The 17,932-nt window shown below is 39.3% G+C and overlaps 1 protein-coding gene across 2 annotated transcripts in view; it reads right to left on the reverse strand.

Annotated features, from left to right (window-relative positions):
* The window catches only part of zgc:154142 (uncharacterized protein LOC555481 homolog), a 36,297-nt gene extending 26,218 nt beyond the window's left edge, over positions 1–10,079 (reverse strand). Inside the window, exons 1-5 of one of the 2 annotated variants that reach the window (XM_051946186.1) lie at positions 9,858–10,079; positions 5,410–5,539; positions 2,883–2,976; positions 541–681; positions 242–339 (exon numbers count right to left, since the gene is read on the reverse strand). In XM_051946186.1, coding sequence (XP_051802146.1) covers positions 242–339; positions 541–681; positions 2,883–2,976; positions 5,410–5,539; positions 9,858–10,012 — 618 coding nt within the window. In that variant the 5' untranslated portion in view covers positions 10,013–10,079. The remainder of the gene's footprint in view (positions 1–241; positions 340–540; positions 682–2,882; positions 2,977–5,409; positions 5,540–9,857) is intronic. The other variant, XM_022198532.2, reaches the window with a different exon arrangement.
* Between the last annotated feature and the right edge of the window lie 7,853 nt (positions 10,080–17,932).

Raw genomic sequence — 17,932 nt, forward strand, 5'->3', positions numbered from 1 at the left:
TATATTGATGTGACCCACTCTGTAATAAAAATAAAAATGTCAGCGCTAGCAGCTTTTTGGAAAATACTGGTATACAGCATGTGCTGATTTAAATATTTATTTACAGTTTGTCACAGAGTGTACTGGGTGTTATGATGTCCTACAGCATACACCCTCTGATAAATGTCAGCAGTGCTTTCTCAGATGTTAAACCTCAGTGTCAGTAAATGTTAAGCTGTTCTGTTTGTGAGTGTGGCAGCACCTGGTAAAGAGCTCCGTTCGGGTAGTTCTGCTCCGGGAAGCCGGGGGTCATCAGTTTCCCTGTATCACCTTGGAGAAAGCCACCGGCTCCGGCTATTTCTGGCAGCAGGGATGAAGAGCACTTCAGCTCCACAGACACCTCAAGGATACCTACAGCACAGCCCCTCCACCTCCCCTCACCAAATTCATTTCCCATCTACTACCCAACATTCACTTTCTAGGTCAATCATATACCGTAAGACAGAAACATTAAGTCAGGGCAGTTTCTGAGCTGAAATGGATTTCCACTCGTAATGTTACCTGTTGCCTGCTCCGGAGACACCGCTTTGTAATGAGCCTTGAATCCTTGGTCGGTTTTCCTGTCGTTGGTGTCGAAGTAGACGGTGAGGTGGTTTGTCAGAGACACCAGCGGTTTGGGTTTGGTGTAGCCACAGTATTTACCTACGAATAGTCCACAAGTTACGCAGAGAGAGACAGAACACCTAATTAATACACCTTTTTAAAGGCACGAAGCAAGTGTTAAGATATCCTTTAAGGCAGGGGTGTCAAGTTCAGGAGCCACATTCAGCCCAGTTTGATCTGAAGTGGGCCGTACCAGTAAAATCAGAACATAATAACCTATAAATAACCACAAGTCTAAATTTTCCCTCTGTTTTAGTGCAAAAAAGTTCACCTTCATGGAATTATCTTTTTACAAAACATCATGAACAACCTACAATTTCTTAGGAAAAATAAGTTGAATTTCAACAACATTACAATCTACAGATCACAGTGTTTCTATAAAGACACAAAACATTTAGCCACTGGTATCTATATAGTATTTTACTTTGTGATCATAATTACAAAAGTCAGACAAAAAAGATAAACAACAACAAGACAAATTGTTACAAAACTGAGACACAAAATGACAAAAAAACAACACAAAACAAAAAACAGGCAAAAAATTAGACAAAAAAGTTACAAAGCGACAAAAAAATTACAAAAGTGAGAAACAAACAACAAAAATGATACACAAAACAACGACTAAAGGAAAACACAAAACGACAAAAATCAGAAACAAAACGACAAAAATCGGACAAAAAAGACAAAAAAAACAACAAAAATAAGACAATATATTACAAAAATGAGACACAAAACCACAGCAGAGCAATGAACAATCTACTATTTTACTTTATGATCACAACTACTTGTCATGATTCAGAAATTATTTTAAGTTTATAGTTCCACAAATTTACATCAATTTTGCAGTTAATATCTTCTCTGTAATTTTTTCACTTTACTAAGTCATCCCACGGGCCGGATTGAACCCTCTGGGTGCCACTTTTGGCCCGCGAGCCGCATGTTTGACACCCCTGCTTTAAAGAATGGGAATCGCAAACAACCACAATATGATGTTGCAAGATCACAATGTGAATGAAAACAGCCACATATTGGCATAAAACAACCACGTGGGAGGGATGGAGAACGCTACAAATGTCTACATTCATGGTCTCTAATTATTTATACGGATTATCTCATGTGGAATATTTATTGTTTAAAGTTGCTCCTTCGGCATCCATTTGCCACAATGAATAAATATTGTATCTATTAATTATGTAAAGTCTATTCTTGCCAAGAACAAACTACGCACATTTTTCACTCATTTCCCCAATGTGGCTCTGGCCGTTCCTTTGAATCTGTGCCCCAGCCTGTCTTCTCTAAACCATTCCCTGTTAATTTGCCTCTACATAACAAACACGGAATGGGGGGATGCGTCATTTAAACAAAACAAAAAAAATCATTCCAAGCAAACACAAGATGTTCATGCTTTCAACTCTACAGTCTGGTTGGAAAACGAATCGAGGCTTGTGTTACTGAAGGCAGAGCAGTGTGCAGTGGAGCAGCAGACCTGAGGGGCTCACCAGCTCAGTCCTGATAAACCCACCTATCTGTCTACAGACTCAGCTTCATGCTTTAACACTCCTCTGATCTTAACATCTTAAGGGTCAAAAATGATCCGCCTGTCCTGGTTTTACACTGGTTTTGTCCTTCTTCTAGACTAATTGTGTCCTGGTTCTAGACTGGTTGTGTTCTGCTTTTAGACAGGTTTTGCCCTGGTCCTAGACCAGATGTGTCCTGGTTTCAGATTGGTTTTGTCCTAGTTCTAGATTGGTTGTGTCCTGGTTCTTGATTGGTTGTGTCCTGGTTCTTGATGGATTTTGTCCTGGTTCTAGACTGGTTCTGTCCTGGTTCTAAACTAGTTGTGTCCTGGTTTTAGACTGGTTTTGCCTCGGCCCTAGATTGATAGTGTCCTTGTTTTTGAATGGTTGTGTCCTGGTTCTAGACTTATTGTGTCCTGGTTCTAGACTGGTTTTATCCTGCTTCCAGACCATTTGTGTTCTGGTTCTAGACTGGTTGTGTCCTGGTTTTAGACTAGTTGTGTACTATTCTGGACTGGTTGTGTCCTGGTTCTAGACTGGTTCTGTCCTGGTTGTGTCCGGGTTCTAGACTGGTTCTGTTCTGGTTGTGTCCTGGTTCTAGACTGGTTCTGTTCTGGTTGTGTTCTGGTTCTAGACTGGTTGTGTCCTGGTTCTAGACTGGTTTTGTCCAGGTTAAAAATGATTTCTCTTGTCTCCTTAGGTTGGAATAAATGTGAGATTTACCGATGATTCCCAGTGAATCTCGCAGTGTGACCATGTCTCCCGTGCATTGCTGGGTGTCCTCCAAAGCAAATTCCTCAAACCACAGATGGATCACCTGAGGGAGAGAAAAATGCAGAGATGTTTCATCTATATTTGGGTCCGAGTACCAAAGGTGGATCCCTTTGTTGGGTGTGAGTTGAAATGGCAGAATAGCGCTACCTGGAAAATTTCAAACAGGCTCTATGACCACAAAAATGTAATCGAGAATGTAGGAATGGCGGCTGGCAGAATTTTGACAGTTTGCCATGACACAGGAAATGCTGTGTAACTGGCCTGTACATGCTACAATCTGCCTCAAACTTTACATGTGTGATTAGAGTCTGGCCCTGATGAATTCTATAGACCAAAATACAGTCACAGAGAGAACACCACCTGATGGATGGGTTACCATGAAACAGGAAGTGCTGTCTAACTAGCCTGTAGATGCTCCTATCTGCCTCAAACTTTACATGTGTGGTCACAGTCCGGCCCTGATAACATACCTAGGCCGATATACATTCACAGTGATAGCGCCACCCGGTGGACAGTTTTGATAGGTTGCCATCAACAAGACCATAGGCCGAAATACACTCTCAGTTGCAGCACCACCTGGCGGACTTGCTTGTGTTCATTGACCAGCAAGGCTGCGAGAACTTGACCGTTAAACAGCTTTAATATTTTTTTTTAAAACTCCGAGAAGTTGATAATTGGACGGGCAGGAGTGAGTCCTCAGCATGAAATCTGATGCATGTTCATGTGTTGGAATGTAGAGAAACACAGCGTTCAAGAGAGAAGCAGCCGAAGTGCAAGAAGTCAGTCGGGCTGCCAGAGAAGGAAGGATCAAGGATTTTGTTTTGTCCTGTGGGTCTAGGGAGGGGAAAGCTAAGGAGAATGAAGGAGACAAGGCAGCCATCTGTCCACGATGCTGCCGCTGCATTCATCCCAGCTGTCTTCGACTGCTTGGCCTCACATTAGACAGTTTCCATAACAGCAACGAGACAAACGCCACTCATCAGGCACCCGTCTGGAATACAGACACCAGTGACTTGTTCTGATCTGCACAGTGCCATGTTGAAACTGGTTTTCAAATAGAAAGCAGTTTCAGACCATTTCAGTCCAAAAGAAGTGTTTCATTTATTAGGAAAAAAACAAAAAACAAACACTTTCTGTTTTCCTTGTGACCAAACCAAGACTAACTGTCGAGCCATTCGCCTCTGAATATGAAAACAACAACACCAGCTGTTATGGTGAAAACTCATGTTTGCTTTGCATAAAATCTGATATTAATGTTCTACTGCAACTTTTTGATTACAGTGTAAAACTATTTAGTCAGAAACAGTGAAAGGGGTGGGAGACTGACAAATATCTGTAAAATAAGGATTTTTTATAGCCAATTTAACTTTAGTTAAACAGCATTATTTTAATAATTTTAAGTTCAGTTAAACTAAAATAAAATAAATAACAGTAAATTGCTTCAGAAATTACTGTAAGAAATGTAATTAAAATATTTTCATTTTTTATAGTGTAAAAATTACATTATGTAAGATGATGATTACGGAAATGATTACGTGCTGATAATTACTATTGCACTATTACACTTTCTATTGCTTACTATTTTATCTGCTTGTTCTTTTTAAGTTTGGTTTAATATTGCACCATGAACTATCTGCTCTTTTATTTTACACACGTTGGGCTGCCGTAGTGTATGAAAGCTGCTATCTGACTGCCGTTTATTATTGCTCCTTATCAGGGATTGAGTTGCACTCAGACTTGTTACACAGTACCGTTCAAAAGTTTGAGGTCACTTAGAAATGCCCTTATTTTTGAAAGAAAAGTCGTTTTTTTTTCAATAAAGATAGCATTAAATTAATCATTTTACAGTAATATCTCAGTGGAGTAGTGGTTAGCACTTTCGCCTTACAGCAAGAAGATCCCTGGTTCGAATCCTGGGGTGGGCCTGGGATCGTTCTGCATGGAGTTTGCATGTTCTCCCTGAGCATGCGTGGGTTTTCTCCGGGCACTCCGGCTTCCTCCCACAGTCCAAAAATATGCTGAGGTTAATTGAGTACTCTAAATTGCCCGTAGGTGTGAATGCGAGTGTGATAGTCCGTCTGTGTATGTAGCCCTGCGACAGACTGGCGACCTGTCCTGGGTGTCCCCTGCCTTCGCCTGAGTCAGCTGGGATAGACTCCAGTACCCCCCGCAACCCTAGTGAGGATAAAGCGGTGTATAGAGGATGGATGGATGGATCGATCTCCATAGGGGTACAGAGGAACATTTCCAGCAACCATCACTCCTGTGTTCTAATGCTACATTGTGTTAGCTAATGGTGTTGAAAGGCTAACTGATGATTAGAAAACTCTTGTGTTTATTCATGTTAGCACATGAATAAAAGAGTAATGTTTAAATCTCTCAGTCAGCATTTCATTAAATATTCTTTGTGCATGGGGTCATTTAAAAGTAGACTGTTTGGGTTCACTGGAGCAGCAGCAACGATGGTTTTTGTCACCTTGTTAGGGTCCACGGTGATCTGCCAAGCACAGCTTTTGCCGTTGTCGTAGCTGTTGGGGTAGTTGAAGCTGGTGAAGGTGCCTGATTCTCCGGTCAGATCCTGAGGACCGCCACACCAGAGCTGGGCCCTGGAAGTGAATGAAAAAGGTTGTTACTGAGCCATCTTTGTGGAAATCATGGCTCAACGAACAGCTGCTGGTAATGTCCTCTTCCACTGCTCTCTGAAGCTCATGAATGTATCTGTAGATAACAGCATGTTTATGAGCCTCAGAGCTGAAGCTTTTAATTACTGTGTACAGGGTCGATATGGATCATTTCTAAGCAAGGATACCAATAACTGGTATTTGTAGTTACTGTAAAAAAACAACAACTATGGTGTCAAACTTTAGAGTAACGGAAATTCCCCATTCGGCACTCTGTAGAGATACCTTTATGTGTGTTTGACAAGTGCCAAATTAAAAAAAAAAAAAATTCAACATTTATCTTCAGGTATTGATTGACTATGACTGGTGACAGGTAATCAATCAGGGGGTGCTGTGGGTGGGAGATTCTTAGAGACCAGACTAGAGTACAGAGAATAAAGCTGTAGTAGCACCATATGAAATAATTATAATATCTGGATTTAGATGATAGAAAATAATGACAGTGATAATTGGTTGAGCCCACTACTAAATACCAGCTCAGAACCAGAACTCTGGATTGGGATTTTTTTTGTTTTGTTTGTTTGTTATTTCATTTTTACATTGGAAAACATTGTTCCAACCTTAACCCTTCTATTACCTTGAAATGTACCAACATCTTTTAACCTGAGGTCAGTTTCACTCCAGCAATCTAAACCTCCAGAAAATGATCATACTCAAAATTGTTCCCCATATTTATGTGTCAGGTACTTTATGTCATTTTGTTGGCTGCCTAAGTAGCCCTTTCAATAAAACAACCCCCTTCTCACTTCCCTCATGCATCCAGAACAGATTACAAGAAAATCTCACTGCCTGAACTAAAATGGTAGAGACAGATCTTTCTGGTGTTTTAGTGGCTTCATCTTATTTCAAAGTACATATTTTTGTTCTCTATAACATATAATGAAAAACTATTTCTGTTCAGTTTGACCCCAGGAAAAGCGAACACAATTTCAAAAAGTTTAGGGCCCTAACGTTTTTGAAGACTATAAAATTGCATGTTTGAGTGACCTCAACATCATCCAAAACAACCAAAACTAAATAGTGTAAGCTGTTGATATTTATTCTATGTTTTCTAGCTAAAAGCCTGATGACACTGATGCTACAACGTGTGTACAGGACATTGAAAACATCACATTCATTTAATATTTACCCAGTTGTCCCCATTAAGTTAGGAAAAGTCATTAAATATGAAGAAAAAAAAATATTAACATTGAACATTAAATGGAGTCAAGTTAACCCCATAGATAATAGGAGGGTTAATAAAGACTAAGAAACCCCTACCATGCTCAAAAAAACACACAACATGCAGGTTTAACTGTTTACCGTGTTCATATTTTCCACTTTTGTCTGAATACAGCGCACATCTGTGGCTAGAGGGAATCCACTGGCGTTGCAGGTTTTGGTCGTAAACAAAACTATTGGATGAATTGAATTTTTGGCGAAATGAAAAACGGAGGGATCAGCGGTTCATCCGGAGGGCGTCATGGAAATCCATTGATTTGTTACTGCACTAACAAACAGCACTGCAGGTGAAGCCATTCTGTTTACTCTGATATTCAAATGATTAAAAATCACTGTGTAATCTTGGCGGTGTAAATTAAAGCCAGTTCTGCAGCCTCGGCAGCGCCATTGATTATTCAGTCATTCACAGCAGCAGGCTTTTCCCTCGTGGCCTGAGCAGCTTCTGTCAGAGATTCTGGAGCACAGCTGTGTGTCACAACAACAAAACTGGGACGTATTCTGTTTTTTAGGCAGAACATGCATGTAAACATAGCCGCGGTGTCGTTCTGCTGTGTAAAACAAGCCACCCCAATGTTAAGACAAAGTTGACCCTTTTTAAAGTTTGAAAATGTGGAGAAAAAAATTATTTTCACAGTGAAACTTCTGATGTCCACATTTTTAACATTTTTGGAAATATTTGAACATTTTTTAGTGGAAAAAAAAGAAATGTTAAAATGTTTCTTCGGAACATTCACAAAAAATTTACCAAAATCCAGCGAATTTCACTGGATTTTGGTTGATTTTTTTCTGAATATTCTTAAAGAAAATATTTGGAATTTTTGCTGATATATATGTAATCACTTTAGATATTTTTTAGGATTTTTTGGAAGATTTTTACTAATTTATTGAAACTATTTACAATAATTTTCTTATCAAGTTTGGGGGATTTTTTGTAAATAAAACTTTCAAGGGAAACTTTCAAGGAATTATTGGAATTTTCTTCCTGAAGGTTTTGCAAATTTTCAGCAATTTGAGGAATTTTTTTGCTGAATTTTTGGATTTTTTTCAGACAAGGAAACAATATTTTTTTGGTGCCTGTAAATGAAGACAACAGGAGGGGTAATACATCCAGTCCTACAGTAACTCCTCACAGCTGCTCCTGTATGCAACACTTAACTTTTCCTCAGGGCTACAGAAGACTCTGATGACCTGTAATGCAGGAAACAAATGGTTTCTGCTGATAATCACTCCACCGCTTAATCCCCGTCATGCCAACAAACAATTCCCCAAATTTGTTTTCCAAAATCAGGCAGCAGAAATGTGTCGGCTCTCATTGCGGTTTCTTGTCTCCCTGCCTGAGGGCAAAATAAATAATGATTTTGCTGAAAGAAAAATGAAACTGGAAAGAGGTGGAGGAGAAATGGAGGAGGGGGTAAAGGCTGCTGATGTAGTGATGGCGCATTTATTACTGCTGTGAAATTACCGGGACAGTACGGGGGTCAGACATAAGCATCACTGTTTGCTTCTCACCGTGCTTCCATTTCACTGGCATCAGATGTAAATCTCCCTGTGAAAGTTCCAATATTAAAATTTATTTACTGTTCCACAACAGCAGGGAACAATATGAACCCAAACCTTTCACTCAGCAGCTATCTGTGTTATGTTGATTAGCACTTCTCTATTGATATTTGTTCCTGAGAAGAAAAATATTAGAATTTAAAGAGGCTTTTTTTGGAAATTACAACATCACTAAGAGTCTATGGTGAAGCTACAATGCTGTGAGACTGTACTTTGAGCTAAATGCTGATACCTGCAGTCTCATGGCGATACTGCTGATGTGCTGAAAGGTTAATGTTATACATGCAGATCATTTCAGCTAGACATGTTTATATGGGGTTAGTACTGTCGCCTTGTAGCTAGAAGGTCCCCGGTTCATGTCCCGGCCTTCCAGGGATCTTTCTGCATGGAGTTTGCATGTTCTCCCTGTGCATATGTGGGTTTTCTCCGCGTTCTCCAGCTTCCTCCCACAGTCCAAAAATATGCTGAGGTTAATTACTGATTCTAAAATGTCTGTAGGTGTGAATGTGATTGTTTGTCTCTATATGTATCCCTGTGATAAACTGGAGATCTGTCCAGGTGTCTCCTGTCTTCACCCTAAGTCAGCTGGGATAGACTCCATCCCCCCCACCCCCATGACCCTAATGAGGATTAATCAGTTTATAGCTAATGGATGGATCTGTAACAACTGCATGTGTATTGGTTAGTTTGTTTGTAGTTCCACACATTGCTCCACATACTGATTTTCTTTAAATCGCTGGTCGATATTTTTGCACATTAGCAGAGGTAACATATTATGTTATGCATCCACAGTTTCTACATCCATCCATCCATTCTCTATACACCGCTTTATCCTCACTAGGGTTGAGGGGGGTGCTGGAGCCTATCCCAGCTGACAGTTTCTACATAATTTCCTGAAATTGTAATTTCTGAGATGTTTTCTAGGAAGAAATGTGAGACTGGGTTAGCTAGACTAGCATATACATTAGTGTTGAAAAGTTTGGGATCACATAGAAATGTCCTTATTTTTGAAAGAAACACAGTTTTTTTTTAAATGAAGATAACATTAAATTAATCATAAATCCAGTCTACACATTATTAATGTGGTAAATGACTATTCTAGCTGGAAACAGCTGAATTTTATTGGAATATCTCCATAGGGGTACAGAGGAACATTTCCAGCAACCATCACTGTGTTTTAATGCTACATTGTGTTAGCTAATGGTGTTGAAAGGCTAACTGATGATTAGAAAACCCTTGTGCAATTATGTTAGTACATGAATAAAAGTGTGAGTTTTCATGGAAAACATGTAATTGCCTGGGTGACCCCAAACATTTGAACAGTAATGTATGAAGAACGAAGGTTTTTAGAATTGATCTGCACACCAAAGTAAGCACATAAACATAGGAGATATCAGAAAAATGCAAGTGCAGTACCTCAGATGTGGTGTGTGTTTGCATTATTATATTTTCCGAGCATGAACACTCACCTTCTATATGAGGAGGAGAGTCATCTTTGTCGACAAAGTAGACGACCACAAGGCCGATGCAGGCCCCAGTCATCGCCACAAACAGAAATATGAGACAAACTTCCAGGTTGCTCAGACCCCTGGACTTACGGCGACCCTTCTCCACGTCCATTTTCCTCCCAGTGGTGGAGACGAACCAGACTGAGCCTTGTCCAGCTGTTCAGCAGCTTATTAACAGCACAAAGAAGACCACGTCTGAACTTTGACAGCTCAGGTGAACCTTGAGCACACTTGTTGCATCACGCCAACATTAGTGAGATGGATGAGATTGTGCCATAAGTTGTGCGATATCAGAAACAGACAGTTAATGAGTGTTGATGCTCCAATCAGAGGCTCATCAGTTTATCACTGAGGAGACTGAAGCAGCAGATAAAAGCCAAACCTCCCACCTGTTTCATAGGAAAGCTGTTCTCAAAGCAAATGTAATAATTAGTGGAAAAGATCTCAAAGATTTGTCACTGTGTGCATAAAAACCATAGCAGTTAATTAATCCAGCTGTTTGACTTCCACTGTATAGAGACAATTTAGACAGCAAATGTTGATACAACTGCTCTTTTACAGTACTCAGGTGTGATTTGCAGGTACAGCTATGTTGTAAAAGTGATGCTTTAATGCAACAAAAACTATATATTATTCCAAAATAAGCCAGATGCTTTGATATGTTTACTTTTGTAACTTTAAGTATTTTTTCTGTTAATATTAATACACTTAAATTTTGAAGCACCTAGACGTGTTTTTTTCTCCTATTTTACTGGTATTTTGACTGAAGTAAAATATGTGAATACTTTTCCACGGATGTTAAATGGTGCAGTGGGCCTCTGTTGGTCAGTAAACACACTGTAGCTCACAGAGCTGAAGAATAGAGAAAAAGGTTCAGCTGGGCAAATATTAAGCGACAGTTGTGGACAATAAATGATGCGATGCTGTACAGCAGGGGTGTCAACCTCATTTTAGTTCAGGGACCACATTCAGCCCAATTTGATTTGAAGTGGGCTGGAAATTTCTGAAGAAAAACAAATAAAATTTCAACAGTGTTATGCCTCAGTTTATCATTTAGTCATTACAACTTACAGATCATAGAGTGTCTATAAAGGCACAAAACATTTAGTCATCTATGTAGCATTTGACCTGATGAGCAAAACGACAAACATCAGACAAAAAAAGACAGCTAGACAAAATATTACAAAAATATGACACAAAATGAGAAAAACAAGACTCAAAACAACAAAAGTGAGAGACAAAACGACACAAAAAAAATAGACCAAAAAATTAGAAAGACACAACAAATGGTTAAATGACTAAAACAAGGCAAAAATTACAAAAACAAGAAACAGAATGACAAAAAATAGACATCACAAGCGAAACACAAAAACACAAAACGACAAAAACTACACACAATACGGTGAATAGAGCAAAACACAAAATAAAACAAAAACACGAGTGAGACAAAAAGGAAACGCAAGATGACAAAACGAGAAACAAAACAACAAAACATGAGACAAAAGTCAGACAAAAAAAACAAAGACCAAGAACAACAAAAGCAGGACAAATGAGACGCAAAATGACAGAAGAACAATGAACAATCTAGTATTTTACTGTACGATCAAAACAACCTGTCATCGTCTAGAAATTCTTTTAAATTTATAGTTTTACAAATTTTGCAGTTGATGTCTCCTGACCTGATTGGATCCTTTGGTGGGCCGGTTTTGGCCTGCGGGCTGCACGTTTGACACCGTATCTTAATTCTTTATGGGTTTTTTTTCAAAAGTATCTTAAGGGGTTTTTTTTATCAGTTGGGCATTTTTTTCCCCATGAGACTGCTTCACTGTTTATTTGGAAATCTGGTGACATTTCTCTTTATTTTTAGTTTCATTTTGTCAGCAGTAAGCAGCAAATTCATTATCTTGTGTTTTTTTAATTTATTTATAGCTCTTTCATAAACAACACTCAGCATGATGTTTGTTGATAGCTGGCAGATTTCAATCCGCAATAAACCTTGAACAAGAGATATGAGGCCTGTATAGCTGCCATTTAGGACACTGGTCTCACTTAGAGCTTCAAACAAGCAAACACAACTTAAACAGAATTTGCAATCAGACATTTCACTGATTAGATAAATATGACAAGACTAATCAGAGTTTTCCCAAGAAGTATTAGTAGCCTGCACTAGAAATAAAGTAGCCTGCAACACTGTTGCGCAATGGCAACAGTGGTGCCATTTACAATGCAGATGGTGCAGATGGTGATGGTGCAGAATATTTCTCTCAGTCCAGATGTGAAAAAAAATTGGCCAGGACTTCCCCTGTATTTTATCATTTCACTCATCTTACAAAATATTTACAATCATTTAGAGCATTAATGAAAAAGGCTAAATCAGATCTATATGGGTAGCACCCAGAATGTTTTCTAAGTCCAGACATAAAAAAAATTGGGCAGCATTTCTCCTGTATTCTGTCATTTCATTCATTCATAAAAGGTAATTGAACAAATCTATGAAATCTATGAAATGTTTACATTCATGGGATTATTTTCAGTAAATTTTAGTAATGTCAAATCATAGTTTGCAAGCAAAAAAGTGGTAAATACCTGTTCTTGTTTTTTAGGAAGCCCAACATGGTCTGCTGGCCCTTGCTAATCTCCTACTAAACACTGCTAATGGGGCAACACGGTGGTAGGTGGTTAGCACTGTTGCTTCACAGGTAGAAGAGTGCTCCAGCTTCCTCCCACAGTCCAAAGACATGCTGAGGTTAATGAGTGATTGGAAACTGTCTGTTGGTGCGAGTGTGAGTGTGACTGTTTGTTTGTCTCTATGTGAACCCTGACTTCGCCCAAAGTCAGCTGGGATAGGCTCCAGCCCTCTGTGACCCCACAGTGTATTAGGTGGTGCATAGATGATGGATGGATGGACAAGACTAATCTCTGCAGCTGTGAGACTGTACCTGACTTATTTGCTTCATGACACAGCAGCGCGCTAACATGTTGACATTTATAACGCTGACATTTTGATGCTTTGCAGAAATGTTTGCCGTGTTAGCACACATTTGCTAATTACCACTGAGGACAGGCGAGGCTGATGATGTCAGTCGTGCTGCAGTCATCATGAAAACACATAGTGCACAATCACCCAGACAATTTCATGTTTCCATGAAAACTCACACTTTTATTCATGTACTAACATAACTGCACAAGGGTTTTCTAATCATCAATTAGCCTTTAAACACCATTAGCTAACCCAATGTAGCATTAGAACACAGGAGTGATGGTTGCTGGAAATGTTCCTCTGTACCCCTATGGAGATATTCCATTAAAAATCATCTGTTTCCAGCTAGAATAGTCATTTGCCACATTAACAAGGTCTAGACTGTATTTATGATTCATTTAATGTCACATAAGTCTTTTTTAAACAAAACTCAAAACCTTCCTGTTTGAAATGGCTTTCAATACCTAGCGGCATGGTGACATTTTATTACTTTTTATTTCTTTTAGATGTGTATTTTAGTGCTGTTGTGTTGCTGTTTATTTTTATTGTCTTGCTGTATATTTTACTGGCTGCACAGTGGCTTGGGGGTTAGCACTTCTCGCCTTGCAGCTGGAAGATCCCCAGTTCGTGTCCCAGCCTTCCCAGGATCTTTCTGCATGGAGTTTGCATGTTCTCCCTGTACATCCGTGGGTTTTCTCCAGGTACTCCAGTTTCCTCCCACAGTCCAAAAACATGCTGAGGTTAATTCATTATTCTAAATTTGCACGTAGGTATGAATGCGAGAGTGATTTGTTTGTCCTGCTTTAAGTTACTGTATTGTTTCCAAGTTATTTTCCTGTTTTTTGTTTTTTTTTCACTGTGAAGCACTTTGGTCACCCTTTGGGCTGTTGTAACGGGCGATACAAATAAACTTTGATTGATTGATTGATCTTCATTGAAAAAAACTGCTTTTCTTTCAAAATTGAGGACATTTCTAAGTGACCCTAAACTTTTGAACAGTAGTGTACATTTGACTGGGCAGTGACACTAGATGAATATTTGGATTTCTGATGAAAATCTCATTATTTAAAAAAAAAAAAATCTTGTTGAGTCTTAAGTGAAATGTGCAGTCATTGTCTTCACTGAGTTTTTTCCTCCTTGAAAGAGGGATTCAGACTTACACTACTCTTCAAAGTTTTCTTGATGTTAAGGCTGAGATTGTGCTCTACACACAATGAGACCAGATTTTGCACTTCTCTTCTATCTGCAGACTCATTGTTGTTCGTGATAGTCCAAGCATGGTCGTGCCGTCTGCAAATTCAGCAATGTTGTTGGACGGATAGGAGGATAAACAGTCATGTGTGCAGAGCAATAGGCTGAGCACACATCCTTGTGGGGCACCTGTGATTAGAGTTTTGAAGAGTATAAAATAGGCTTCACATTGAATGGTTTAATGGAAAAACTTCTAAATATGTCATTTTCATGTATGAAAATATTCTTCTTACACAAGGAAGTTCACAATTCATTATCTGGGGACCATTAAAGCATGAAACAAATTTTCTGCAAACCGCTTTGTCCTCTGTTTAATCTGTGTATACACAACGTCCTCCATAATTATTAGCACCCCTGGTTAAGATGTGTTCTTTAGCTTCTCATAAATTCATTTTTTTTTCTAAATAATATAAGACCACAATGAAAAAAAGGAAAGGAAAAATCCAACCTTTAATTCAAGTGCATTTATTCATTGCAATTTACACTGGCCAACAACATTTTTGTTGACTTACAACTGAGACTTGTTTCTGACTAATTTGAAGGTGCTGAATCCAAAAATCACAATGGTTTTTGCCTAGGACGTCAGGTTTTTGCTCTATGGCATAACTGCATATTTATCAAGTACGTATTAAAATATGATCACTTGGTCATAATGGTCCACACCCAGTGCATGCAACAATCCTGGTACATCATGACAACAAACAAAATCACTCTCAGCTCTGAAATATTGCACAAAATCTCTTTCCCTGCTGCGATAATATGTTACTTTGGTACCATCTTGGAGCAAATTCTTTTCATTCAATCTTGAAGCTAATAGTTCTGATGTTTCTTTTGAAAGACCTAAATCATTCAGCTCAGCCTGATTAAAACACTCTGGCTCTTTTGTGCTTGGACCGCATTCTTCAAAATCGACATCACTACCATGTTCGCTATCAGCCGATATAACATCTTGATCTTCATCAAGTGAAGGAAACTCTGTAAAATGTGGCACAGGTACATCATCAGAATGGGGCACAGGGCGAATTGCTGAATTCAGATTTGGGTAGCTTATTTTATGCTTATTTTTCTTGTTATAACCAGAAGTTTTGATGAGACAAAAGTAGCAATCGTCTATATGATTCTTCGGCTCTCGCCACACCATAGGAATTCCAAATGCTAGTTTCTCCCTCTTTCCCTTGGTCTATTGTCTCAAATTTTCAATGCAAGGCTTGCACACTTTATGTGGTGCCCAAGACTTGTCCTGGTCTCCAAGTTTGACCTTAAAGTAAGCCAAGTAGGCTCGCTTCACAAAGTCACCAATATTTGCCCTTTGAGATGGTACAGTAAAATTTCCACAGATATAACAAAATGCATCTGGAGTATTCACACACTTTCTACGAGCAGTAGCCATGCTTGACTTTCAATCTGAAACACAATAGGAAATTTAATTAATTCGGGTTTAAGCTGGCATTTTCCCAATTAAACATGATGGGTGTGGCAGCCACCGATACTACAAGTCCAAATGCCACAGAAAAAAAACGTGACGTGATAGGTAAAAACTGATGTCATTTCTGAAATCAGGACCCCAAAATTAGGTAAAAACAGGTGTTAGTTTTCAGACAGCAGAGAAAAAGTTAAAATTTGTTGGGCAGTGTTATTTATTGCTGGTAGGAGTCACCTCTGACACCATGCTGTTTGTGGAAAAAATCCAAGTTAATTCAAAAAGTAGAGACATTTTCTTTGGTGTCTGATCAAAGTTATATTGGAAGAACCGCTTGAGACCTCCGTTTTTCTGAGAACCTGACTACAGCTCAGGAGATTATAATAATCCCGATACACTGGAAATGCAGGACAGGAAGTTAAATTGGGTGAAAAGAATAGGAAAGTTCAGTTTGATCCAGGCAAAAATTGAAATTATTCTAAGTCATAACTGCATTGTCTCCAAATTTCTTTCACAGACCTGAAAGAGTTCATTTCTGTACTTCTTCAGATAAAGCAGGCGGGGGGGATTAACCTCCTTTGCCGTGTTGCAGACAATGCAGAGTGACACAGACCGCGCTGTGACAAAAGCACCGAGGTTAGGGGTAATGAGTTTCACGAGGAGGATCTTCGTTTTGGGCTGAATCTCCACACAAAGACGCTTGATTGGGTTTTGTCAGAATCGTCTCCTGGATCCACTTTGGCTGTGTTAGGATCTGAAGCAGCAATCTGTCCGTCTGGACCCTTTAACACGTCATTTTCTTTCGAGATAAGGACTTTCCTTCCATTTTACAAAAAGCAATGATGTAACAAAAGCTGCTTTTCTCTCCTTGGGGAAGCAGAAAACAATGGAAAGGATCATTCTTTAGGCAGAACAATGATTTTCCATCAATGGCAGAAACCTATTGTTTAAGACACTGTTGGTAAATATTGATATCCTGCATGTGTCTCTCTGTCTGTCTGTCTGTCTCTGGATGTATCTTGAAGTCTCTCTTTCCTTTTCCTGTCTCGGTGTTTCACCTTTATGAGTGTTTGTTTTGGATGTTCTTGCTCCACCAGGGGACCTATGATTTATGGGCACATCTGTCACCCATAATAAAGCAGTCTCTAATGAAGCCAGGGAAGGTGACCTTTGTGTATATACGCGTGTATGCCTTAATTGTTTCTTTAAACACAAGCCTTTGCACATATATGCGGTGTTAGAAAGGTTACAAGTGCAAGTGCTTGTGAGCTGAATGGTAAGCAATCGATGAGCGCTAAAATGCTGGTTACATCTATGTTTGCCTGTTGTAGATAAGAAATAAGGTAAACTGACTGACAAACAAAATGTCTACTGGGAAAAGCTACAAAATGGAGAATATTTGAGGCATCGTAAACAGACGAGGATGCCCAAAAGTTAAAGGAAAACGGTGTTGCTGGCAAAAAAAAATGCAAATAGAAGATTACAAAAAAGTACAGAGAGCAGGCTGAGGCAAAAAATCCCTCCAAATTACAGGCAAGATTCAGAAAACTGAAGTAAAATGCTGGTAAGCTAAAGCACCGAGTACATTGCCAGAGCTGGAGGTTTACATACACCGTGGGGTTGATAAGCTGAGTGGAAACAGATGATCGGAGAGGCGGGTCAGGTGATGCTTCTGTCAGGAAAGGGCAGGCAGGTGGGAGTGGCGACGACGCTTCGAGTTAGTGCAAGGAAATTGAAAAGGACCAAATAATGACTGAATGAAAAAAACCCAACAGCTGGTGGGAAGAGACAGAAGAGGGCTATACTGCAGAAAACTGGAATTGTTCAACAAAAGCACGTACTCATACGGGCCAATGCTGCACCGCAAACAAATGTAGGCCATATATTCCACTGGGAACTGAATGGCCATCGGGAGGACGGGCCTCTCTTCCAGCTATCTCAGCTAATACAATGCGAGGATGAATAAGGGAGAGGAGCAGCAGCAGCAGAAGAACCATTTTAAACATTCTGCAGCAGAGGAGTAACCAGCAGAGGCTTTAATTACCTCACTGTTACTGGCTTAGGATGCTCGTTATGATATCATCGTATGGCATGGAGAGGAATGGGGAGATGGAGTTGAAGGGGAAGGGACTAAAAAATATCCCCAAAAATGATTCAAAATGGCCAAAAAATGATTCAAAATAACCACAAAATGATTGTAAATGGTCACCGACGATTTAAAATGACCCCAAAGTGGATTCAAAATGAATAAAAAGGGATTACAAATGGCCATGAAGGGATTCCAAATGACCAAAAATGGAATCAAAATAATCAAAAGGGATTCAACATTACCAAAAATGGATTCCAGATAACCAAAAAGAGATTCAGAATTGCCTAAACTG

This window comes from Acanthochromis polyacanthus, chromosome 3 (genome assembly GCF_021347895.1).
Source record: "Acanthochromis polyacanthus isolate Apoly-LR-REF ecotype Palm Island chromosome 3, KAUST_Apoly_ChrSc, whole genome shotgun sequence".
In the NCBI taxonomy this organism is placed as follows: domain Eukaryota; kingdom Metazoa; phylum Chordata; class Actinopteri; family Pomacentridae; genus Acanthochromis; species Acanthochromis polyacanthus.